Source organism: Ananas comosus, linkage group 1, assembly GCF_001540865.1.
Source record: "Ananas comosus cultivar F153 linkage group 1, ASM154086v1, whole genome shotgun sequence".
Classification (NCBI taxonomy): Eukaryota; Viridiplantae; Streptophyta; class Magnoliopsida; order Poales; family Bromeliaceae; genus Ananas; species Ananas comosus.
Genome location: NC_033621.1, coordinates 24,766,314 through 24,791,124, shown reverse-complemented (window position 1 = coordinate 24,791,124; position 24,811 = coordinate 24,766,314). Strand labels below are relative to the sequence as shown.

Here is a 24,811-nt window from a genome sequence, read left to right as displayed (position 1 = left end):
ATATATATATATATATATAACGCATTGTAATACAACAGTTTTTGAAGGTTTAGCTGCAACTTTCAAACTAGGGACCTAACAGGGACAAATTAGTACGAAACTCGTCGGGCCTTGCTTTAAATGAAATATGAAGTGGGTGTTGATTAGGATTTTTCAATCTCGCACGGATTTGAAGATCCAATATTTGGAGCCCACCAAAATATCATCCTGTCGGAAAAATAATGGTAATATATTTAAACTATTAAGTAACTTAATTCTAGCTGATAAATATAGATCTAATCCATGTAGTTGGACTGAAATGTACCTTAAATATTTCTCAAAAAAAAAAAAGAAATGTACCTTAAACGAGTTAACGAGGCAGGAACGGAATGCAAATGTTGTAAATATGGCAGAGATGATAATGTAACATAATATTAATGGGACATAAAATTTTAAGCTAGATCGAGGAGCTTGGAATATAATCCAAGCCACTATATTTATATAGATTTATCATTTATTTAAGCATCATGTAAATGCAAAAATGTCTTTAATTTTAAGACGTACATTTCCTCAACATCTGTTTTTTTTTTTTAAGGTTATTTTCTAGGTAGTTAACTTGAAGTATTATATATTAAATTAAGTAGTTCTACAAGAGAATAGCCATTAACTGCTCCATCGATCGAGAGCAATCAAATTTGATGGAATCATCATTACCTTTAAAAATAATTTTTAAATTTAGTTAACTAGAATTAATTGAGTAAAAATTAAAATTTTGAGAAGAGCAGTAATAAAAAAGGAAAATGAAGTTGAGGTGTATATTTGATACAGTCACTTGTAATTAGTTTAATGGTGTTAATTAAATTAGTACGTGCTTTAATTTGGTCACCATATTATATAGATATATATATCTTGCCATTAAAAAATTATAACCTTAATTCAATTAATTTAAAATGCCTTTTTTGGTTTCCTAAACACTTTTTACGTATTAGGTTTGATTCCTTGCTCTTATAATTAGGTAGATTTTTGTTTGAGAAGTTATTAGGTAGGTTTGGTTGAACGCCTTTTTGCAGTGGCACGTAAGAAAAGTATACGTACGTAGAAGGAAAAAAAAGCCAAAATTCCATATATAGTTCGAATTGATACTCATTAGGACCATGCATGTGTGGCTTACGAAAAATCATCAAGGACTCTTTTTTCTTCATTCTTTTATATATAGTTTCTGAGCGATTGTTAATTAACAGCTCCTTGAAGTTTTGTGAAGTTTTTTTTTATTTTTTTATTTTATTTTTTTTTACAAAAAGAAATCAATCAAGCCGATCTTCAAATTCTCAACAATTTAATTACCAAATTAATCGACCGTTACAAGTTAAGCCAAATAAAATCATTAATTTTAGTATGTTTTGGCCCACAATAATCTTAATCAGCCTCTGCTCAAACAAAACTGTTAAATAGGGTCCGGATGGGCCAAATTAAGGATCCCATGTACATATTATGTATTTTTTATGAGCATATATATGTATGTGTGTGTGTGTGTGTTGTACAACATATAGTGCAATTCATGTGCATCCAAGATTGATACTAATATTTCTTCAAAAAGAATTTACAACGTTCAGAACATTCAAATATTGCTAGCTTCTCATCTCAAAAGATTACTTTTGACCACTGCATTGCATAGTCGATGAACAAATTAAACATAAATATATATATATGTAATGATCAATCGGCAAAATATTTTGAGGTATCATGCACACTATATATATATATATATATATATATATATATTTGAGCTACACGTACGTGATTAACACAAAAGTTGATTAAACACCGAAAGACACTGCTCTGCAAAATGAAGCACGTGACATTAAGCTTCCTACTGACCGTCTCTAGAGCAAGTGGCAAAGGGCTTGATGGTTGGTGCCCTAGACCCAAGTTCGAATTCTAGTTGATTCACATTTCTAGCTAAGTTTATTTTTAAATGAAATAAACGAAGCATGTAGCATACTATCTATTTCTCTCACACACACAAAAAAGACATTAAGCTTCCTAAATCAAATGCATCTTGAGGAGCTCGATCAATGCTCGGGCTTCGTCTTTGGTTTCTTCACGATTAACACGTTGCAGTGAGCATTGTGCACGCAAAAGTCGCTCACACTGCCCAAAATAGTCCTGCAAAAGAAAAATGAATATCAAAAAGTTAGCAGTATTTGATGTTAATGAGTCTCCACTAATCTAATCAAATCTGTTTGTTGGAAAGCAAAAAAGCTCAATACATATAAAGAAGTTGTTTGTAGTTTACACCTTTTGAAGATGCCACAGCCATGGCAATTCCCATGATTAGCATGTGGGCGTGATACTTGTCGACAGCATCGCACATGCAGCACCGTTCTCGCGTCTCCCTCGGTGATCACCACTTCAACCCCACCCACCTGCAACAATATTGTCCAGCGACAGAAATTAATTTAGTTATCAGTCCAAGATTCTGTAGCTTCGTGATTCATGCATATATGGATATATAGGCTTGTACTATACGAATAGGTAAGTGATCAAATTATAGAGGTAGACAGACTCACAGATTTCTTGGTGCAAAGCTAGCTCTTTGGCTCTCTCGACGACAGAAGTAGCGATCTTCTTCAGATCCTTGTCGACGTACGGCCGAGATCATATCCGCCATCCCTGACAGTACGTACCAATGCAAATAACCGAGGCAAAGAAATTTATTGCCGAGAACTTGTCAGCATGCGCGCATATATGCATGGTAACTAGCTAGAGCATGCATGCATGCATGCTGCATGAGAAAAGGTGATGATGATGACTGATACGTACGTACCGGGGCTGGAGAGGCGGAGGACGGAGACGGGGAGGGGCTTGACGTGGACGACGGTGATCTTGAAGGCGGGGTCGGCGGAGGCGGGCACGAAGAGGTTGTCCAGCGCCCATTAATCCAGGCAGTACATGCTCTCCTTGCTCCCGTCCACCGCCACCAGCTAGAACCCCCTTCTTCCCCGCCGCCCTAGCTCTCCATCCTTTCAGTTTTAATTAGTTTGATGATCTCCAACTGTAGTCATGATGAAACATGTACGGTGGTTGGGCTTTCAATATATATATAGCTAGGGAGGCCAGAGGGAGAGAGAAGGAGCTGATCTTTGTGGCCTGGGATGCTATTGATTGGCGGGACGAAGAGTAAGCTGTCTGAGAAGGAGAGGTGTTTGAGGGAAAATTGAAGGAACGAAAGAAGGCCGTTAATTATCTGTATGCAACTTTCAGATCTAGTGCTCAGGGCACTAAAACTAACTGTAGTTACGTATTTGGTGTTTTTGCTGACTTGACATCGGAGCCTTTATTTTTTCCTCAGAATTTTTTTACTTAATGAGCACAGTAGCTGATGTATCCGACCTTTGGCTCTAGGCAGAGAGTTGAAAAATACCAAAAAATACCAAAGGACAACGATTGGCATCATTCTGAAAGTAAGAAGCAGATGCATGCAGCTGCTGATCGCAGAACCGGAAGCGAAACACTAGCTCTAGCTGTTTAACAAACTATATAGGGTAGTGAAGGTTTGAGGCGAACCTTATTCATGTACTAAATACCTGAGAATTCAAAACATACAAGAAGTAGCTGTAGGTGATCCGTAAATTGTTACTTACTGTACCTCCCCCTTTATCTTAAATCTTAATCTATTTTATTTTTTGATGCTTGCGGTGTCTCGCACAATGTAGTGTTTGCATTTGGGTTACAAAGTGAATTATCTCGGAGCAGTTAAAAATAACCTCAGGTCCTTACGGCAGAAGAATCTTTCATGGGAGATCTTTCGTCTATTAACCTTATTCCGTTGCATTCAACTGGCAATGCTCAAGCCATACAAGCACAGTGCGATAATTTGCTTTTATAATGTTTGAATTAGGGGATAAGTTGAACTTTTTATTAGCCAAGTCAGAGTTTACCTCGGCCCATGGACTTTTCTAGTTGCACATTGTTGTGCAGCTTAAAACCAAATCATGATTTTGTATGATGGGGAGGGGTGGTATTGGATATCCACAAACATCAGCCTAATGGGCCTTTGTTGGGCCTCTGAAATGGAGTAGCCCGTATTCGGAGAGAGCACACTTTGACTCAAGTTGCCGCTCCTTCATTAGATCCTGCGCTCCGCAGCATGCAGCAGCTGCTGGATTGATGCTTCCCCGGCGATACCCGACGGGGCCTCAAAACCCTAGCTTTCTCTCTCCTTCGCCTTCTTCTTCATCCTCCTCGTTCCCCGCCCCTCCTCCCTTGTTCCGATCCCCACCGTCATCTTCTTCCGCTGCGGAGGTGGCGGCCGACGAGGAGGAGGCCGAGGCCCTCTCCGTCTCCGATCAGAGGACCCTCTATCTCGTCCGTTCTCTCTCTCTCTCTCTCTCTCTCTCTCTCTCTCTCTCGCGTTCTTTCTTCTAGATATATGTGGGCATCTTCGTCTAAGACGCAATTGCTTTGCTTTGTGCAACAGGTGAACATCTTCGTCGGCAACACCGCCCGATTCCTCAACTCCTTCGCTTCCCTCTGCCAGCACAAGCTCGCTCACCTCCACAGGTCTAGTACAACCTCTCTCCTTCATTCAATAGAAGGGCGTTGAAAAGTATCAATTGTCCGGAAAAGGAAAGGAATATATACAGTTGCTATGATAAATTGGGCCTCTAATAGTTTTCGACCACTACGATCTATAAGAGAGAGAGAGTTTCGGATCCATGACCAGAATCGCAATTGAACACCAGATGATCGTACAAAAAAAAATCATGATTTTTTGAACCTAAAACTGTAGGTGTGGAGTCAGTGTAGGTGTTTCTATTGTTTTTTTTTTTCTTTTAAAAAAATTGCTCGGCTTTAGTTTAGTTGAATTTAAGATAGACCTTCTTATTGGAAATTTATTGTTTAAACAATTATTAGACACATTATTTTTTGCTTCAGATTTTTCCCCCCTCAAATTTCCTTGTGGTTGATTGATATTGGTGTGACCTTGTTCAGTAGAATTGTGAGATTAGATGCGTCCCTTACTCTTCTGGAGTCCAAGCTCAAGAGAACGTATCCCTGTCAAGATGTCGAGGAGACTGGCGGCTTAGAAGCTACGACTCTGTCAAGCCATCATACTAGACAAAATGTACAGTCACCTGAGAGAACATTCGGTCCAGCATCTGGGCCGGGTGAATCTTCAGGGTTAGTGCATTCTCTTTTCATTTTACCTATATATGTATATATAACTTCCGATGCATTTTGTCATTTCACTCATTCACCATGGAACTATTTCCGCATGGTCAAATGTTTATTTTTTTTGTAGACGACTCAGTGTATTGTCTTGGAAATGGTCACTTATCTTTTTCCGAAAAAAAAGAATTTCGAAAAAGAAAAGAAGTTCCAGCATGGAACTTCTGTTGCTGATCCTATGAATTCTACTTTATGAAGCTTGTAGATGAGGTCTTCATATGAATGCTACATAATGATGTTTTCTTGATTGAATGACTAAATTTATCTAGAACCAATAATGAAATCTTCGATGTTTTACATAAACTGATCCAGTCTAACAGTGTAGAGTGAAGCAGGTCAATGGTCGATAATATGAATATTTAATCTAAATTTCTATTTGGAAACCGTTTATGAAAACTTAAAATGGTTCTGAAGTCCTCAATGTAGCTAAACCAGTGTATATTATTGTGCTGTTCCTCGAATCACCATCATTGGATATTCATAATCTGAAATGCTGCTGGAATTGTTTGTCCCTCATTTAGTAGTGGGGTTTTTATAAAATTTTAATCATTGCAAGGAGCTATAAAATAGAAATATGGCAATTTGGTGCTGGTGCTTCTAATATTGATCAGTAAATGCAGGCCAAGAAAAATGATATGTTGCCGAGTTTACCTCAAGGATGAATCACGAAGCTTTAGTTGACACTGTTTAATTTCTTGCTCCATCTGAATTTTGGATAATTTATTGGACCATTCTGAATGTACTTCTGGAAACATTTACATCCTGGTGTTTTTGATGTTATCAGGACAGCTGCTGATGGCTAGATTTTTTTCTGTAGCAGTAACACATATCAACTGCATCAGTGTCTCACCAACTGGTTTGGGTTCTATTTGCTTTCCTATATCTTTTCCAAATTTCCACAATAGATCTCATATCTCCTGTATTTCTTCAATGTTATGTTGCTTTACTGACACTAATGTTTTTTTTTTTCTTTTTTTCTTTCTTCTGTTTCAGTACACAATAACCATTGAGAGGATTATCAACAATGGTGGAAACATCGATTTTAAACATCCCACAACACTGGAAAAGTTATGTTCGGAAACCTGCTGTTCTGTGAATCCAAATGGTGTGAAAGCTACTGATTAAACAGAATGTTTGGCAGCAAAAGAATGGATTATGTTCGAGGAAAGCAGCTCTCCTACGATTCTGCTGTAGGAAAACTACTTTTGTGGAATGAAAACACCTTATTAATGCGAACTCTCTTATGTGCATGTGGCTTGCCATTGGAATTGAGCTCAATGAAATAGTCTGTTTTACTGTGTAAAAGTATTCCGATCTTTGTGCTTTCGGTAGTGCTACTCAACATATTATTGGAGATAATCGTGCAACTTGTTGATATAAATATTTTTTGTAGTTATTTCCTTAGGTTTGAGGAAGCTCCTCCACTTGGTGGTTTTGCAAATGAGGTGATAATTTATTAATTTGAGAGGACAAATTAATGCAAAACGGAGGTTTAGTTTGGAGTGAACTGAAAATTAGATTTAGATAATATATATATATATATATATATATAACAATATGACATGACGTAATTATAAAATAAGTTGTTTTTAAGATCAGAGGCTTACATTTATCGTACCCGATCCGTTAAAACCGGATTCCAGAGATCCGAACCCGATGAACCGACTAGCAGTTAGCAAAGCGGAGCCCTAACTCGTGACCCACCCAATCGGACCCGCGCACGCAGCGTATAACGCGAACTGAAAGTCCCCAGCTTCTCAGTAGCCTCTTCTTCTGTTTCCTGCGCCTCCGCCAAAAACCCCCGTAAAAACCCTCGCGTCGAACCCCCTCCATTTCTAGCGAGCGTATCGAAGCCCCTCGAAACCCCTCGAAACCCTAACCTCTCGCCCACACCCTCTCCTTCGTCCTCCTCGCTATGGCCGCTTCCGTCGCCCTCAGAAACCCCAATTCGAGGCGCCTCCTCCCCTTTTCTTCCTCTTCCTCCTCTTCGTCTCTCCTCTCTTACGCTGCTTGTCGCGGGGCGATCTCGAGCGCGTCTTCGCTTCAGGAGCCGCAGGGATTGGTGGGCTCGAATGGAGGGAGGGGATTCGAGTTGGGGTTCTGGTGGAGGAGATCGATGGCCACCTTCACTCGCACGTGAGTCCAAAATGCCACTCTTGTTTCAGGGGATCCGTATATGTTTGATCGCTGTTTAGCAATGTGATCTGCATTTGGAAGCTTGTTCATTTGCTTTGCGATACGTTAGAAGCCAATCTAATGAGTAACATAAAAAGGGAGTTTCGTTTTTTTTTTCTTTGTCCTTCAAGCCCTGTAAGTTGTATTAGTTCGTTATTCCTGTTTCTAGTAGCAAAATTTGGCTTGGTTTTAAATTTGATGGATCGTCACCTGTGTTTTTTTTGGCGGTTGTTACCAAAATATCAAGTTTTTGTGTTTGTCATTATTACAATAACTAAGTTTGCTGAGTACTTCCAAGGAAGCTTAGAAACTGAGCATGAATTGATGTTTTTTTTTTTTAATTTTATTTGTTTGCGAGATTAACAGTCTGATTGGAATCAAATTCAGATGTAGTCGAATTGATTTCCATCGAGAATTTGTTTTATTGCATGTCCTCTTTAGAACAAGTAGAATTGAACAAAGCTTGATTTAAAATTGTTGTTTGCCATGAGATAGTCGATGAATTCAACATGCCTTCTTTTATTGTGGATGTCTCTACTGTTTAGATATATACTACGCCTTCGTTGATGGTGGTTGCAGCAACAAACGTGATTGTGGCAGTGCTTCACTAGTTTTCAAAGTTGAAGAAAATTTCAGAGTTCAGACACTGTAACTGGAGCTTAAGTTTTGGCCTCAGAAGAGTGTCTTAGGATTGGTCGAATTTAACCCACAGGACTTCTGTTTGATTGATGACTTTGGGCGATATGTTAATGCATGGTTAAATGTTATTCACTTGTTCATTGGGCAAAACTGTGTCTTGTATTAGGAAGACATTGTGGGGCAAAGTTATGTAGACTTAACATGGCTCTTTCTTGTTGTCGTAGGAAGCCTCATGTAAATGTTGGTACCATCGGCCATGTTGATCATGGAAAAACTACCCTGACGGCAGCAATTACAAAGGTAATATTGCTGAAGAATTCGCTAGTTTCTTCTTTGACTCCCACTATGATAGCATTCTCTCATCTATAGTCTTCAAATGCTCTCTAACAACTTCTGGAACACAGTCATTCAAAATATTGAGGTTGTCAAGTAGTTGGATTGGCCTTTAAAAGTTCCTTTTTCTCTGTCAGGTTCTAGCTGAAGAGGGAAAGGCCAAGGCTGTTGCTTTTGATGAGATCGACAAGGCCCCAGAGGAGAAAGCTAGAGGAATTACGATTGCAACAGTTGGGTTATCTTATATAAAAATTATTTCTTTTACATTTGTTAACTTTTGCTGTTCAAAGTTAGTATTCCTATGTGGGATTCCTATGGAAACTTCCATCCCATTCTGTAGGCCCACGTGGAGTATGAGACTGCTAAGCGACATTATGCTCATGTAGACTGCCCTGGACATGCTGATTATGTGAAAGTAAGTTATCAAAATTTTTTTATTGATTTCCATAAGCTATTCTAAACATTTATAGTGTAAAATAGTAAGCTATTCTTGTACATTTCTGATATAAATGGCAGGCTATTGAGGAGAGCATCTTGAAGATGAGATCTTCAAGACTGATTATTATTATTGTAGTAACTAAAAGTCTATAATTTGTCCACCATTATCCAGTTACTGATGTTTGCATGCAAAATCATCTCACCTGAGTTATAAGTAATTTGTGCATTCTGGGTTCACTTGAAAAATATTATCTCTGTAGACTTTATATATAATATGCTTGTTCACTATACGATAACTTTTAAAAGGAAAAAAAAAAACTGACTGCTAAATGAAAAATCTAGGACTCATAAGTTCTTTGCATTTTTGAAATTTATCAGCTTGTTCACAGATTAATGGAAAGTTGTAATGATGTTTGTGGGCAAGTTTGTTCCTTATACATGATCAAACTTGAACAAGGGCTCTTGCTTGTAAAAATGAAGCGTGAGCCTAATTTTTCTAGAAAGTAATTGATTGTGACTTCATTTCATGTCCTAAATAAGTTGTTGTGATTTTTTTAATATATTCACTTGGATTTTAAGGATTATGCTTGTTTTTACCATCTTCTTCCTCTGCTTGATTTATATATTATATTGGATTCGAATGTATTATATAATGATGAATAATTTCTTCTGCTTGTGGAATGTCATTGTTTGTCATTATTCTTGGTGAAATTTAGAACATGATTACGGGAGCTGCACAAATGGATGGTGGTATCCTCGTAGTATCCGCACCTGATGGACCGATGCCACAAACAAAGGAACACATCCTGCTTGCTCGCCAGGTGCATAATTAATTAGAACTTTTTTATTTAGTCTTTATGTGTATTCAATAAATTGGCTATGTCTTGAAAGTTAGAATCTGATTCTCATTTCTTGGTTTTGATATTTAGGTTGGCGTGCCATCACTTGTGTGTTTTCTAAATAAGGTTGATGCTGTTGATGACCCTGAATTGTTAGAACTTGTAGAGATGGAGCTACGTGGTATGCTATCAAGAGAGCTTCTCTTATAAATTTTTTACTGCATGATTTATTATCTTGGTTTATTTTCATAATGTCTGACTGACTTTCTTTTCTTTTTCCTTTTCTCTGTGGTGCAGAGCTACTAACTTTTTACAAGTTTCCTGGTGATGAAATTCCAATCATTCGTGGTTCAGCATTGTCTGCTCTACAAGGAACTAATGAAGAGATTGGAAAAAAGGCTATATTGAAATTGATGGATGCTGTCGACGAATACATTCCAGATCCAGTAAGGCAGCTTGATAAACCTTTCCTCATGCCAATTGAAGATGTTTTCTCAATTCAGGTGACTATTATTGGACTATCTTTTTGTTTAATCAGTTAGTAAACTACTTAGTTTCGTAAAGCCTTTGCTCCTTTGTTTATTGAAGATCTGATTTTTTTCATAATGTATAAATGAATGGATCTCTACATATAATGCATGTTTCTATTTGTAAACTCTGAGCCTGTTTTTCCTACTCGTCGGCTCGTTTTAGTGCGAGGCGAGCCAATACATGCTGTTCAGCAGTGTCGTTGTTGAAGCATTTTTGCCTCTCCCCTGGACACGGTAGCAGGTGTTGTGCTTTTCAAGTGAGCAGTGAAATGTTAGTAGGCAAGGCAGTGCTGTTCGTATGAACATGCTTAAGGGCTGCTTGCTTAAGCAGGTCCAAGCAGCTCCTTAGTGCATGTTGTGACATTATTTGGGTTTGTGCATAATATGTGCTTGTTTTAGTGATTACCTTTAGGGGTCACTCGGTTTGCTTAACAATCACCAATTTGTTTGGTCATTCAATGTTAGAAGAGTTGGCCTTCAATGTTTTCTAAGCTGACTCATGCTGCTATTTTGTGTGATAGAAAATCCTAATCTCTTATCATCTGGGAATGACATATATAGATATTTTATGATGGCAAAGCAGCAAATACTATTAGTATCTCTTTCTTCTCGCTGATTTAGATTATTTTTGTTAAATTTATGCTGGATTGGTGTATTGTTTTTTAGTTGCTCTAGTGAAATTATTATTCTATAAAATCTACAGGGACGTGGAACTGTTGTAACCGGTCGTGTTGAACAAGGAATGATCAAAACTGGAGAGGATGTCGAAGTTTTGGGGTTGATGCAAGTGAGTTGCAAATCTTAGGTTTCTTCGAACATCATGTCTCAGTGATTCTTTTTTGTGTGATATCATATGTGTATATAGCAAAATAAACTTGTTGACCTGCAGATAAGGCTAACAAAGAAGTTTGACTTCCTTCTTTGATTCATTTTCTTACAATCAAAAGAAGCATTTACTTGTGGGCTTCCCTAATGGGTTTTACGAGTGTATTCTGGTTTCAATGGTGATAATATAAAATAGAAATAATATGATTTTGATCATATTAAAAAACATACGGAAGAACATGATATGAAACTTTTTTGAACTAACGGGATCAAGTATAAAATTCTATTGGGGAAGGCAGCCCTACTGCTTTCTTTGTCCTGACATAAATTTTCCTTTGCTGACAGGGTGGCCCTATAAAGACAACAGTGACTGGTGTTGAGATGTTCAAAAAGATCTTGGATCATGGACAGGTATAGGCTGGTACACTAGGACATCTTGCTCATCCACTTGTGGAGATACAAAAAGACTTTTTTACTCATTTGCAACATGCAGGCTGGTGATAATGTGGGGCTTCTTCTTCGTGGTCTAAAGCGTGGAGATGTCCAACGCGGACAGGTTTGTTTGATTGCATTTATTTAGTTTAAATATGTAAATATTACTTCTATTTTGTTTATAGCATTGGGCTCTATTGGTCTTTCAGTTTTGACCAGATGAGTTAGCATAGGATGGGAAAATACCACCTCTTTGTAAGCCAGTGGCACACATTAACAGTTATTTTATCGAAATTCTTTTCATTTGATTGCATTCAGAATATTTAAGCCATGTTTTACTGGTAGCTCCCTTAAAATTCTTATCTTAGAGATGCTAGGGTAAATTGCAAGATGGGTCCTTAACCTTTAAGTTCAGCTTAAGTTTGGTCACAAACCTTTCAGTTATTACAATTCCTCCATTTATTTGGATGGAAATATCCACGTAATAGTCATTTAAGTAAAATGTTTAGGACTTGTCATCGTATGATCGCTTTGTATTTTCCGTCCAATTTGTCAATAAATTTAATGGGAAAAAAATTGAAACACAATGCAACCTAATAATCTAGTCTCTCTGACTAATTATTCTTGCTATGCACTGCTTCTTTTTTTTTCTCATTTTTTGTTTTCTTTTAACGGAGTAATAGGTGGTATGCAAACCTGGTAGTGTGAAGACATACAAGAGATTTGAAGCTGAGATTTATGTGCTTACGAAGGATGAAGGTGGTCGCCACACTGCCTTCTTCTCTAATTACAGCCCCCAGTTCTACATGAGGACAGCGGATGTTACTGGGAAGGTTGAATTGCCTGAAAATGTGAAGATGGTGATGCCTGGCGACAATGTGACTGCAGTTTTTGAATTAATATCAGCTGTTCCGCTTGAAGCAGGTAATGCAATTTTTTTTTTGAATATTTATTCTTTTGAAAATAAAAGTTTGGGGCTATCAGTATTCAAGCTGTATGGTGCATTTGTGAACAAATTACGCTATAACTAGAATAATCAGATGTGGTTTAATGATGGTTGCACTTATTTGAAAAAAGCATATTGGCTAGTTCAGTTAGTGTAAGAAGTATATAATATTTGAATTGTTGCTTCATAGGAAAATGGTCGATAAGAACAGTCTTTGCCCCTCTTTATTTTGTTCAAATTTAACATCTAAACAATTTACATATATGAAAAATTGAAGTTTTATTGCTTTTATATGGCCTCAATCATCTCTGGCCAATTTAAATCTTGAATTGCAAATGCTATTTATACTTTTCGTATTATCTATTCATCATAAAATTTTCAGAGAAGAAGAATGAGTTGCAGTTATTTTATGCTATACATAGCGGAGAACCCATTCCAATGCTCTCATTTTCTACTTGTTTTTCCCCCCTGAGACTCCTATTTTTGTTTCCAAACTGTATAGTTTGCGATTGTTGATGATCCTTGCTGTCAATTTACATATTGAGCATTATTCTTGGATATGCATTCTAATTTTCTCCACTTTCTTGGAGGAAAAAGACCATTCTCCGAGGGGTTATCAAAACATTGTTCTCTCTTTTTAGCCAGCCTGCTAGTTCAGCCAGGACTTCAGCCAGGACTAGAAATCTGCCAATTCTTAAACTGTTAAACAGTACATTATAGTTCAGGAAACAGACTGAATCTTTTTATGTTCTGTGAATCTGATTTTTGCAGGACAAAGATTTGCATTGAGGGAAGGAGGGAGGACAGTTGGGGCCGGCGTCGTCTCCAAAGTGATCAGTTGATGCTTCTCTCTCAACTTCTTTACTCCGACAAGTTTTCTGATGATTTCCTTTGTGAGATTGATGTTTTATGAAGGACTTATTTGCAATTCCCTGGTGGAATCAAGCAGAATGTAGAGAGCTTATGCACATTTTTTCCACAATGATTATGACGTGCTGAAAAGTGGAAGAACACAATTTTGTTGACGCGTTCATCGGCAAATCCTTTTATTAGCCACAAATAGTTTAACAGAATGTTACTTATGCTGACACTTTTCCTTGATTTGTGATGAATAATATAGAGCTCTTGTTCTCGGATACTGGTAGTTTCGAAGGAGCTATCTGTTTGAAATCCATATCTGTCGATCTCTTCCTGCCCGCCCCTCCTCCTGACGCCCTGTGATTTGTGATAGCAAAATGAGCTAGCATAGCCTTCGGCATTTGCTTTGGTGTTCTTTGAGGTTTTAAAAGCATTTTTGGTCGATCACTCTTTCATTTTGCTACGCTTTTGATGGTTTATCGCGAACTTCTTTTATGTTGTTTGGCACGAATAAATTTTTTTGTTTTGTGTGTGTAACTGTTATTCTTGTTGTTTTTAAATGGCGTGCATGTACGCGGGTGCAATCAAATATTAATGATTTGATGTCAAATTTGTTGCAGTTGGAGTTTGTTATAAATAAGATGTAGGAATAAAAGAAACATAAAAAAGTAAGTCAATTGAATCTCATATAATTGGAATCAGTAAAGAAAGCAGTTATAAATAAATAAAAGAAATGAAAAAATCCACTGCAAAAATCAATTCACCTGTAAGTGAATTCAAATCTTTTGTGGCCTGGTGCCGAACGGCAGCAATAAAAATTAAAAAAGAGAGAGAGAGCTCGAGCCCGTTAAAGTCAGGGCGTTGATGATCCTTTTTAATGTTATTGGGCTTATTAGGCCTTTTCCTTATTACGTGTCGTGGATTGGGCCGCAGTTATTCAGCGAGGATCCAACCCGTAAGAGCAATGGTCAACGACAACAGGCGCGAAACGTAAATTTAATGGGCCGTAAACCCTAATAATAGAAAAAGCTCGTCGTCCGCTTCCTCCTCCGCTTCGCCCCCTTCCAGGCTCCATCTCTCCGCAGCGACCTTGCTCTGAGCCCTCCAATGGCGAAGACGAGGGCCGAGCCCGACTCCTCAAAGATGAATAAGACGAAGACGAATAAGAGGAAGAGAGCGAAAAGCCTCCTCTCGCGCACCGCCGCCGCCGCCGCCATGAAATCGGCGAACCCGGCGAAGGAGAACCCCTTCGAGACCATATGGTCTCGCCGCAAGTTCGACATCCTCGGTAAGAAGCGCAAGGGCGAGGAGCGCCGCATTGGCCTTTCCCGTTCTCTCGCCATCGAAAAGGTAAGCGTTCCTTTTCTACTCTCTCTCTCTCTCTGACCCTCTCGCCCCCTTTCTGAACTAGGGTGTGTTTTCTATGAGTAGCTCATTAATTTACGGGCACATAGCTGGGCCGAACTTGAGAAAGGTAAGCAAGAGCTCGGCTACTATCTCGTGTAGTTTCACCGTTTATGAATTGCTTATTGAAGAGTTCACAAAAGATATCCGATATGTCTATTTGTACGAACTTTGATCATATTTATAGTTGTTAAATCAATTAATAAAGTTGCTTCCTTTATATCAATTTATTGCTTACAAACAATATATTATAATCTTTTTTTTCTACTCTCTTTTGTACTTTTGAGCTTAGATGAGCCAAACATGAGCGGGCTAAGCTAAGCTCGACGTGAAATTTAACAGACCTTTTTTGAGTTAGACCTGAGCAAGAGCTGTTTGCGAGCAGTGAGATTAATCAACAGCCTTGCTCATCATCTAAAGTTTTTTTTAGCAAGTACTTAGTTGTATGATTTAATTGGACGGCAGAGGAAGAAGACTCTACTGAAGGATTACGAGGAAAGTGCTAAGTCGTCAAAGTTTGTCGATAAGCGAATTGGTGAGCAGGATGATACCCTCAAAGAATTCGACAAGGCGGTCTTACGTCTCCAGCGTGAACGGCTGGTGAATCCTATTTCTATTTGTCCTTCTTCTCGTTTTCTTGAATTAACTTTGTGAAGCATGCATTGCATTTGTTTAATGTGGTATCTGTGTTGTCCTAATATTCCATTGTTTGTTTCTTATCATTTTACAGTTGAAGTTGAAAAGAGCAAGAAAATATGATTTGTCTGATGGTGAGGACGATGACATTGAAGTTCATCAAACACAAACTCTTTCAGAAAGGGATGATTTTGAGGAAGAGATACCTCTTGACGATGACGATAAAGGTGTGTCTGTAGGCATTGAAAATATTGAGTCTCATAAAGCAACTTCTAATCTTGATTGATTTCATGGTGGAGCAGATAATGATAAAGTAATGGGTCTCATTAAGAGTATTTAGTTTCATGTGGCTTTTCCTATTTGAATGTAGTATTATTATTTTTTTCTCCCTGTTACTTGTTAACTACATCAAGTGGATTTTGGGTGTGTTCTGAAGTTTTCTTTCTTTTTTTCCTTTATAGGTCATCGACATGCATCACGACATCTAAATATGCTTGATATGCCCCACTCTCCAGAAACTGCCTTATTGGATGAAGAGGAAAAGGTGAGGTTTCTTGTTAAAGTTCTTAACATTTTGCATAATACTTAAAAAGATATTTTTTGTTCTTTCTTAACCCTTTCTAGCGCTGTTTTGAAGCTGGTAGGCATTGCTTAAATATGCCATAAAGGTGTCCAGATAAATAAGCTCAACTTTTAGGCCTCATTTTAGAATGCGAGAGTCATCTGTGTTGATCACTTAAAAAAAAAAAACAAACGTGGTATTACATCAGTCCTGCTACGCCTTTCAATAGTAAGCTTCTAAAGGTTCGTGGAAGATGTGTTTTCACTATTGTAACCCCCATTGTCTCAGTTTGGACAAAAGTTTTTTTAAAAAAAAGGAAAGAAAGATCAAAAGAAAAAAAGAAAGGAAGAAAGAAAGAATTTGCGGTACTTAGTAGTAAAAATTGATATCTAAATGAATTTGTGATTGTTTGGTGCTAGAGATAATTGAAATAGGCTCTCTAAGTGAAGAAAAACCAATACTGAATAGTGAATTGATGATGGTTACCCTTATAATTTTTGGCAACAACCTCATACTTTTGTTCAGACTAAATGTTTAATTGGTCTATGGAAAACCATTACTATGGTTAAGCACTTTGAATTTTCTCACCCTAAAGATAAGATTGGATCTGCAGAAAAAAATGACATTTAAGAAGTTTAAGAACAAGGTTATGCCAGCGGAACTGTATTAGTTATCTTGGATCTTGAGAGAATCTTAAGTGTACTTGTTATGCCATGAGGAGCAAATTACATAGTAATCTAATCGTGTTGCATATATCAAACTTACTAACGACATTTTCTATTTTCCATTTGTCATATATTCTTTCAAAAATTCCTCAAATACCCTTGATCTAGCTTTGATGAAGATTACGTAGTAATGCATTGCTAGCTTGTGATGGCTCACAAGTGGTATAAGCGGTACGCTTAAGATTCTTTCCTTGTATCTTTCTGTAAGGCTAAGAAGATTTGTTTCCCCTCCCTTGGAAGACATGATGATAGATCTAGTTGATAGAGAATACATTGACTTTAGGTCAGTTTTGGCTTATCAATGAGCAAGTAGAAGGGCAATCTATAACTAGCATTTTTAAGGACAAGTTGTAGGGGTGGAGAAACGGGGAGAGCTCTTTGCTCTGGTTCTTTTGTGATTTGAATCTTCTAGGCCTCCGGAAGCCTTTAAATAGGATCTCAATTCAGCACCTTTTATGACTTCGAAGCTCTATGGAGTTCTTTTAGGGCGACAGGGTTGAAATTATTGTTTATCAGTGGCCTCAATCTCCTAGTGGCCTATGAAGCTTTTGGGTAGGATTGTGCATGGTTTGTTTTGTCTTGAGATTTTCAGGGAAAAAAATGATTGAACAAAACTATGAAATCACCCACATTTTTGAATTGAAATCTAATCATATAAGGGAAAGTATTGAACAAGAACCAAGCTAAGTAATTTGCTTCGGTTTGGATTGCTTCAATTGATTCACTATTCTTTCTGTTGTTGCTGGTTGATAGCACAGCATATCCTTGCCATTCGTTCAACCTAGAGAGCGATGGGCATATGAAAACCTGGCAGTGGAGTTGGATGAGTAGCAGCAGTATCACCAAAGTCAAGCTAAAGAGTAGCAAAGCCAAAATTGTGATTGCTGGAAGATCCCTTGATGTGTGAATCTCCTGAAATTGATAAGTTTAGCGATAGGTGAGAGTAAGTACTGCTGACAATAGGGTTTCAGAGAGAATAGAAGTTGCAACTATAGTTTGGTATTCTGATTTAGGTTTATACATGCATATACGTAACAGGAAAAAAAAATGTTTTTAAAAATTACTCACAAGTTGCCTGCTGGCTCGGTGGTAACTTATTGACTTGTTTAGCAGCTGCTGTTCAAATCCAGTGTATTGCCGGTTCCATTTATGTGTGTTGTATACAGCATAAATGCAAGTTAGGCTCTTTTTTGTTTGTGATTTTTGACATATAAAATGGAATGAACTGTAGTTCTCTGCCTTCATTGATTATAACCCAAGACTGAACAATTTAGGGAAAAAAAAATCCAATAAACCCTGTCTATAATCTGCTGTTTCGTTTGATATTTAGGTTCCCTTTTTTTTTATCTGTTCTCAACTGCTAGACTATCTGGTCAACCCCTCTACTTGTAACCTCCCAGTTCTTAGATGTGATTTTGCATGAACAGTCATGTATCGAGGAATAAGGAGATTACAGAAGAAAGAAAATGAGAAATATGGAAGTATTGGTTATGGTTCCCTGTCAGAGAGAAAATAAATGGCATTCTAGTGTTTCAAATTGTCTTAGCAATATTTTCTTTCTTGCATCAGCCTATCCTAGTGATGTTTCCTTAATTGGTTACTCAAGGTGTTCTTTTTTGTGCTTTTGTATTAAGTTCTGAGCCTTGCAGAATCTTTTGCTATGGGTAATTTCCTTTATAAGCTGTTCTTGTACTGACGTATGCTATGTTTATGTGTGTAATAAAAATTTCATCAATTTTATAGCAGTTTTAGTTCCTCACATTGTAGTCACTGTATTAACAGGCCCCCAAAAGCAAGAAACAGGTAATGCAGGAGATTATTTTGAAGAGCAAATATTACAAGGTATACTATCTCTGAGCCATCTTCTTCCTTATTTGTATGTTATCACCTTTTATTTTCTGCTATGAAGCAGTGCATATGTTCCTAACAGTTGAGTTTGTTCCTTCTGCACCAAGGCGATCCTTTCAGTTTTCATGTGATTGTCAGGTTTTTATAGTCAAAATGAGTTCTGCAAGTGTCGATCTTGCAGTAGTTATAGCACAACTGCACTGACTTTTCTGAATATTGCCTTCTCCTATACATCTATAAAATCAAGTTAGTGGTGTTTTGCACTCGGGTGCACTTGGGCTGCTTGAAACTTTGCAAAGTTACTTGGAACATAGCTGGTCTTGCTTGTTAGTTTAACACATAGTTGCCGTATACAGAAAGAAGCATGCTTGTGATAAAGCAAACACATAATATGTTGAGATCTCATTTATCCTTCTTTCTGCAGGCCCAAAAGGCAAAGGACAGGGAAGAAGATGAACATCTTATGGAAAAATTAGATAAAGACTTTGAATCGTTGGCCCAATCAGAGGCACTTTTATCTTTGATGCAACCTAATAAGATGAATGCTTTAAAGGCTCTATTGAACAAGAATGATAAAATACAGACTCAGAAAGAAGGGTCATTTGGTTCCACAATCAAAGAACCCCTTGATAAGGTATGCAAATTCTGCAATGGTATTGTAGCAAAATTGTAGCTGCAAATAAAGTATGCATTTACATAGCATTAATTTTGACTCAAATTTATGTATTTGTCTTTGTTTTTGAGGATTTTTTGGTCACATATGATTATGACTGGACAACGCTATTCCTTACTAGTAGTAGCCTAAAGATGATTTCATTATGCACAGACTACTTATCTCTGGTTGCTAGTGTTTTAAAACGGAATATTTATTGTGATCTCTTTTTTCCATCTGCTTGTTCTTTTATGCTGCTTTGCTATTCTCTTACCTCCAGGAGAAGCGCGATGCTTATGACAAACTGGTCAAAGAGATGGTTATGGACTCACGAGCTCGGCCATCTGACAGGAGAAAGACTCCAGAGGAAATAGCCCAAGAAGAGAGAGAAAGACTTGAAAAATTGGAGGTTTGCTTCACAATCTTTTCTCAGTTCTAAGACATCTTTTTTAGATAAGAATATAATACTCCTGCAAAATTACCCATGTATCCTGGTGCATATCTATACTGGTGCAAAATCTGAATTTTTAAATCCGCACTTCAGAAGCTCCATTTTTACATTTGTATCCATGTGCTTACAAAAATTCCCTCATTAATTGATTGATGGCTCTCCAACTTAAAGATAGGATTTTATACTTTCCCCAGCAAAACTGCAGTTTCAAGGACTGTATATTAGAATACAGATTTCAAAGTTGGATACACCTACATGAAGGATTCTTCAGCAACATAAGTAAAAGCTCCTTTATTTTTGGGTCTTTATTAGCCTGTGATGGTGATCACATGCTAGATGAGTTTTTCTGTTCGAAGTTTTTTTAAATGTACATTGTTTGTTTATTTAGGAGGAACGCCAAAAGCGGATGCTTGCACATGACGACTCCTCTGATGATGTCAGTGATGATGATGAAGATATCCAAAAAATGGTATCAAAGAGGTCGAGATCGATTTCTGGTGACGATCTTGGTGATTCCTTTTCTTTTGATCAGGAAACAGCAAATAAAAAGGGTTGGGTTGATGGTATATTTGAAAATAAGGATGTAAATGATGATGATGAAGAAGATGGCACATCCTCCGATGATTCAGAAACAAACAATGAAGATGATGATGATGATGATGATGCAAGCGACAAAGATGATTCTAGTGGTCATGACTTGGGAGATATTTCAATGAGAGACTGGGAGCAAAGTGATGATGATGATCTTACTTTAGATGCAGAGGAAGAAGAAAAAGAAGAAGAAGCAGAGGATGTCAATGAGAGAGAAATTAAGCTTGGCAAGAAAATTCGTGAAGAAATGCAGAGAAAAGGTTCTCAAGATACTCAAAGGGGAGAGGTTGCTGGAAAAATGCCTCCGGTTAAGGATGTCGGACTCCCATTTGTCATTGAAGCTCCTAATAGCCTGGAAGAACTATGTTTATTGTTGGATAATCGTTCTGAAACTGAAGTTATTGAGGCTATAAACCGAATCCGTGCTTGCAATTCTATAAGGCTTGCTGCTGAAAACAGAAAGAAAATGCAAGTATGTTTTCGTTACAGTACTTAATCTTTACATGAAATCCTTTATTAGCTTTCTAAAGTACATATGAGGAACTCGGACTGGCTGCTAGATACCAATAGCTGACGATTACTTTTTCTATATTTCCAGGTATTTTATGGTGTTCTACTGCAGTATTTTGCAGTTTTAGCCACTCGTAGTCCATTGAATCTCAAGTTAATTAATTCACTTGTGAAGCCACTAATCGAGATGAGTACAGAGACACCATATTTTGCTGCTATCTGTGCCCGGCAACGGCTAATACATATTCGAAATCGACTTTGTGAAGACATTAAGATTCCAGGTTTGTATGATGAGAATTAGAATTGGTGGGAAGAAAGTGAAAGCCTGCATGAACTGTCTATTTAACAGCCACTTCTGTCTGCAGGAAAAAGCAGCTGGCCAAGTTTGAAGACGCTGCTTCTGCTGAGGCTATGGTCACTAATATTCCCTTGCTCGGACTTTCGTCATGTTGTGATGACTCCAACGCTTGTCCTCATGTGCGAGTATTTGATGCGATGTCGAATAGAGTCTGGTCGTGATATAGTTGTTGGTTCTTTCTTATGTTCGTTGGTGCTCTTGGTAAGTTTTAAGAATACATATTACTATTTGCTTATTTGTTTAGAAGTAAAACTGATAGAAAGTACTTGAACTGCAACCTGTAAAAAAAACAAAAAAGGTAATGCTAACTTATAAAACTTTGGTTTTACTACCTCGAATACCGTAATTTTGACTCAAGTACATTGCCTTCTCATGGAATATGCTATTAGTTGACGGTATATACTAAACCATTTTAACAGAAAACTGTGAAGTTCTAATAGAACTTGATGCAATTTTCTGAAATCATAGGTAACGGAAGGTGACATAGAAAAAGGAAAATTTTTGAAGTTCAGCTAACATTTCAAAAGTTACTATTAGTATCGGGAAGGTTTGTATGGTTTTACCTTTTCTAAAATAGGTCGCTGAAAACGTTTTCAGTACAATTATGTGTCCATGATTATTTTCTTCCACTGATTGATAAATTTTGTTTGAGTATATTTTATTGCTCGCTTTTATCTCTACCATAAATTCTTTTTACCCTTTTGTTTCATTCTTCTTTTGGCACTGCATTTTCTGTTGCTAACTTGCATGCCTAAATTGCTTTTATAGGTTACTAAACAATCTCGGAAGTTCTGCCCTGAGGCTATTACCTTTTTGCAAACTCTCCTGGTGTCCTGCATGGAGTTTAAACGAGGATCAAGAGTACATTCTCAGGTATTACGTGCTTGTTATACTCGTTTTCTGTTTTATTCTGGGAGTGAATGCTGAATACAATGTAATAATTTTCTATTACAGCTTATTAATCATCTTCTGGAGCATAAAACACAGAAACCCTGGCTTCTTATAAATGATCGAGTGTCCGAGTTAAATCATATTGATTTTCTCAGAGCGATGGACATGCGAGGGGATTCTCCTTATTTTTTCTCTAATGATTTTAAGTAAGTCCTACTGGTTTCATAAGCTCTCAAAAATCTTGGACCTTATCAATGTTCATATTACATTTCTTTCTGTGATTTCCATGACAGGGCTAGTGTTATAGCATCGGTGGTTGAGACTCTAAAAGGATTTGTTAGTATATATGATGGTTTGAGCTCCTTCCCAGAAATATTCCTTCCAATCTCCACTTTGCTGCTTGAAATTCTAGAGAACCCTAACATACCGGACTTGTTAAAAGACAATTTGCGAGATGTTATTGATTTGATAAGGGAAAAGGTGGATGAACTCCACATGCTGAGGCGACCACTCCAAATGCGGAAGCAAAAGCCGGTGCCTATCAAATTGTTGAATCCAAAATTCGAAGAGAAGTATGTTCTTATCTTAAAAACTATTGTGCGATATAGAGAGCTTCGTGCAAAATCTGAACGATCATTATGCCCTCTCCAAGGAAGCTTGAAACAATTAGAATCAAATTTCTCTATGAATTGGATGATTCTGCAGGCTAAGGGTATTTTTGCAAATAGCTGCCCTTCTGAGGGGTATAAGGCAGTCTTAGATTATTCTGCGGGAGGCATATATCTTGCATGTGAACCTTTATATAATTGTAGCCTTCGAAATTTTCTTAGGTGAAAATTGTATTTTGTGAATACTTTGCAGCTATGTAAAGGGTATAGACTACGATCCCGATCGAGAAAGGGTGGAGAGGAAGAAGTTGAAGAAGCGTCTAAAGAGCGAAAAGAAAGGGGCAGTACGCGAACTACGGAAAGACAACTATTTCTTGTCTGAAGTGAAAGAGAGGAGCAGGATCGAACGCGAACAGGAAAGGGCGGAACAATACGGCAGGGCCATGGATTTCCTCCAAAAGCAGGAGCATGCTTTCAAATCCGGACAGTTAGGAAAAGGGAGGAAAAGGAGGAAGTGAAGCTTCTGTTCATGTTTTCTTTCGGTCTTGTTGTCTAACTTGCGGTTCGCCTCGCGAGCTCTTGAAGGTCTGTTGAATCCCTGCTTTTCTTCTGCTGATTTGTTCTCTGTTGAAGTGCATATTTAAACACCTTCATCCTTAATTTACTGATGCTTAGTGTCAACTTTTCAGGAATTTGGAGATACAGTTATTTATACAGCTAGTGCAAGAAAATACGGTTGCTGTCGGCGCCTGGGACTAAAAAGGTGCGACATGCAGTCCAAGAACGAAGAGTTTTGCAGTATATAATACTCTCGCGGCTCGGCTTGACCGCTGGAGGGATAGGAGCATAAAATGTGTATGATTATTTTTGCTAGTTTCAGCTATTTGCTCTTCCATTTACAAGGTTTCATGACTTGGCACAGTTCGCAAGTAATGCTTGCATTTGTGGTGGTTCACCCAAGATAGTTGTTAATTTAAGCACCGGATCCCTTACTTCTAATTTTCTTCTTTTAATTTGAATTATTATCTGAGAATTTATTTGAGTCAAAAGTTAGTTGGGAAGTGATCGAAATTTTGGAATTTAATAGAACCCGGGATAAGTTAGAAAATTCAATAAAGTGAATTTTGAGAAGATCAAAATGGCTACAATTTGTGCCTGGTTTCGGCCTTCCGAGGCAGAGCAGCAATGCTATCTGTACGTCTTATAGTTTGTTATAGGTGTAAAACTTAAATCTTAACTTTTTTATAGTTTGTATTATTAATTTTCTTTATTTGTTCTGAAAATTTTAAAATTTTTTGTAAATTTTTAAATTTAAGAGTGTAAAACCTCTACCTTTTTAAGGAGTAAATTTTATTTTATTTTATTTTAGTTTAGCATTATTCTTCAAGCGAGCCGTCCCAGCTTTTCCTTTTTTGTTTCTCTGCGAACCGCAGATGAGGGAGAAGAATCCACGGCCTTCCTCGTGTACTCGACTCAGCATCCACTTCTGTTTTATCCCACGCGCGCGTCACAGCCGTCTTCCAATCCCACGTGCTCGTTTATCAAGCGTGATGTCCAATGCCTGAAATCCGGGGACTAAAATGCCTGAAATTTTTTTCCTTAAAAAAAAAAAAAAAAAAAAAAAAAAAAAAAAAAACAAAAACATCGTATCTTCAATAGTTAGAGAGTTTGGAGCAGCACTGAAAAAGGTCCAGAATTCAACGCTTTAGCTAGTTATTGAGTATTAGCGACTTACGAGATGCCCGTTCAATCCTCCACTCTTATATGGGGTTCAGTCAGTGTCTTGGACTATAAGATAGAAATTGTAGCAAGCAGCAGCCATCAGAACTCTCCCCCGCGCCTCCGCGACGGCCACGTGGGAACCGACCCCCCGGTTGCCGCGCTTGATTTCTCCAACTGGGGTACGAATGATATGATATAGTGTACTGCTCGGAATTTAATTTTCGGCCACCTATAACACTCTTTCATGTTCTAACCCATAATTGCGACAAATCCAAGAAATCGAAGCGAAATATTATCATATCATAGATATCTGCTGTTGGATGAGTTGCTTACCGAAGTTGTACTAAGCTTCTTTCTTTTTTTTTTTTATGAAAAGGCCCAAAAAGACATTATAAAAAAAAAAAAAAAGAAAAAAAAAAAGAGGAAATACGCACCAGTGAATACGACGGTCAAAATCTATATATTAATTACTACTGTTTGCAAGCCAGTATTCTAATTTCAGGGCGTATTCCCTCTTTTTCCTTCGAGCACCGCTCGGGAGTAAACTGATTAAAGCTTTTCGAAAATTTAAATATCCCTATTTTAAAAGCTGAAAGAAAGTATCCTATCTCATTTAATTCTGCGTAA

The 24,811-nt window shown here is 37.6% G+C and overlaps 3 protein-coding genes across 3 annotated transcripts; all 3 read left to right on the top strand.

The window, feature by feature from the left end:
• LOC109728032 lies at nucleotides 2,788–6,565 on the top strand. Its single transcript, XM_020258347.1, has 6 exons — nucleotides 2,788–2,900; nucleotides 4,062–4,347; nucleotides 4,460–4,542; nucleotides 4,918–5,163; nucleotides 5,996–6,067; nucleotides 6,205–6,565. Exons 1-5 carry the CDS (start codon nucleotides 2,788–2,790, stop codon nucleotides 6,012–6,014), a joined length of 747 nt encoding a protein of 248 aa, XP_020113936.1. The 3' UTR covers nucleotides 6,015–6,067; nucleotides 6,205–6,565.
• LOC109713373 (elongation factor Tu, mitochondrial) lies at nucleotides 6,962–13,506 on the top strand. The gene is made up of 12 exons (XM_020237434.1): nucleotides 6,962–7,347; nucleotides 8,250–8,325; nucleotides 8,496–8,588; nucleotides 8,699–8,773; nucleotides 9,513–9,617; nucleotides 9,726–9,816; nucleotides 9,933–10,138; nucleotides 10,869–10,952; nucleotides 11,336–11,401; nucleotides 11,484–11,546; nucleotides 12,106–12,346; nucleotides 13,140–13,506. Exons 1-12 carry the CDS (start codon nucleotides 7,127–7,129, stop codon nucleotides 13,208–13,210), a joined length of 1,392 nt encoding a protein of 463 aa, XP_020093023.1. The 5' UTR covers nucleotides 6,962–7,126; the 3' UTR covers nucleotides 13,211–13,506.
• On the top strand, nucleotides 14,253–23,477 carry LOC109713981 (nucleolar protein 14). Its single transcript, XM_020238325.1, has 15 exons — nucleotides 14,253–14,576; nucleotides 15,096–15,230; nucleotides 15,361–15,493; nucleotides 15,728–15,810; nucleotides 18,336–18,395; nucleotides 18,826–19,035; nucleotides 19,334–19,462; nucleotides 19,893–20,567; nucleotides 20,694–20,886; nucleotides 20,971–21,164; nucleotides 21,732–21,836; nucleotides 21,918–22,060; nucleotides 22,148–22,426; nucleotides 22,716–23,047; nucleotides 23,152–23,477. Exons 1-14 carry the CDS (start codon nucleotides 14,334–14,336, stop codon nucleotides 22,978–22,980), a joined length of 2,847 nt encoding a protein of 948 aa, XP_020093914.1. The 5' UTR covers nucleotides 14,253–14,333; the 3' UTR covers nucleotides 22,981–23,047; nucleotides 23,152–23,477.

Bases quoted from the DNA above. Each gene is read 5' to 3' on its own strand.
- LOC109728032 (XM_020258347.1), top strand. From the start codon at position 2,788: ATGACTGATACGTACGTACCGGGGCTGGAGAGGCGGAGGACGGAGACG. The intron at 4,348-4,459 runs GTCCGTTCTCTC...TTTGTGCAACAG, and splicing joins ATCAGAGGACCCTCTATCTC to GTGAACATCTTCGTCGGCAA. The intron at 4,543-4,917 runs GTCTAGTACAAC...TTTTTGCTTCAG, and splicing joins AAGCTCGCTCACCTCCACAG to ATTTTTCCCCCCTCAAATTT.
- LOC109713373 (XM_020237434.1), top strand. From the start codon at position 7,127: ATGGCCGCTTCCGTCGCCCTCAGAAACCCCAATTCGAGGCGCCTCCTC. The intron at 8,589-8,698 runs GTTGGGTTATCT...CCCATTCTGTAG, and splicing joins GAGGAATTACGATTGCAACA to GCCCACGTGGAGTATGAGAC. The intron at 9,817-9,932 runs GTATGCTATCAA...TCTGTGGTGCAG, and splicing joins TGTAGAGATGGAGCTACGTG to AGCTACTAACTTTTTACAAG.
- LOC109713981 (XM_020238325.1), top strand. From the start codon at position 14,334: ATGGCGAAGACGAGGGCCGAGCCCGACTCCTCAAAGATGAATAAGACG. The intron at 15,494-15,727 runs GTGTGTCTGTAG...TTTCCTTTATAG, and splicing joins TCTTGACGATGACGATAAAG to GTCATCGACATGCATCACGA. The intron at 19,036-19,333 runs GTATGCAAATTC...TCTTACCTCCAG, and splicing joins TCAAAGAACCCCTTGATAAG to GAGAAGCGCGATGCTTATGA.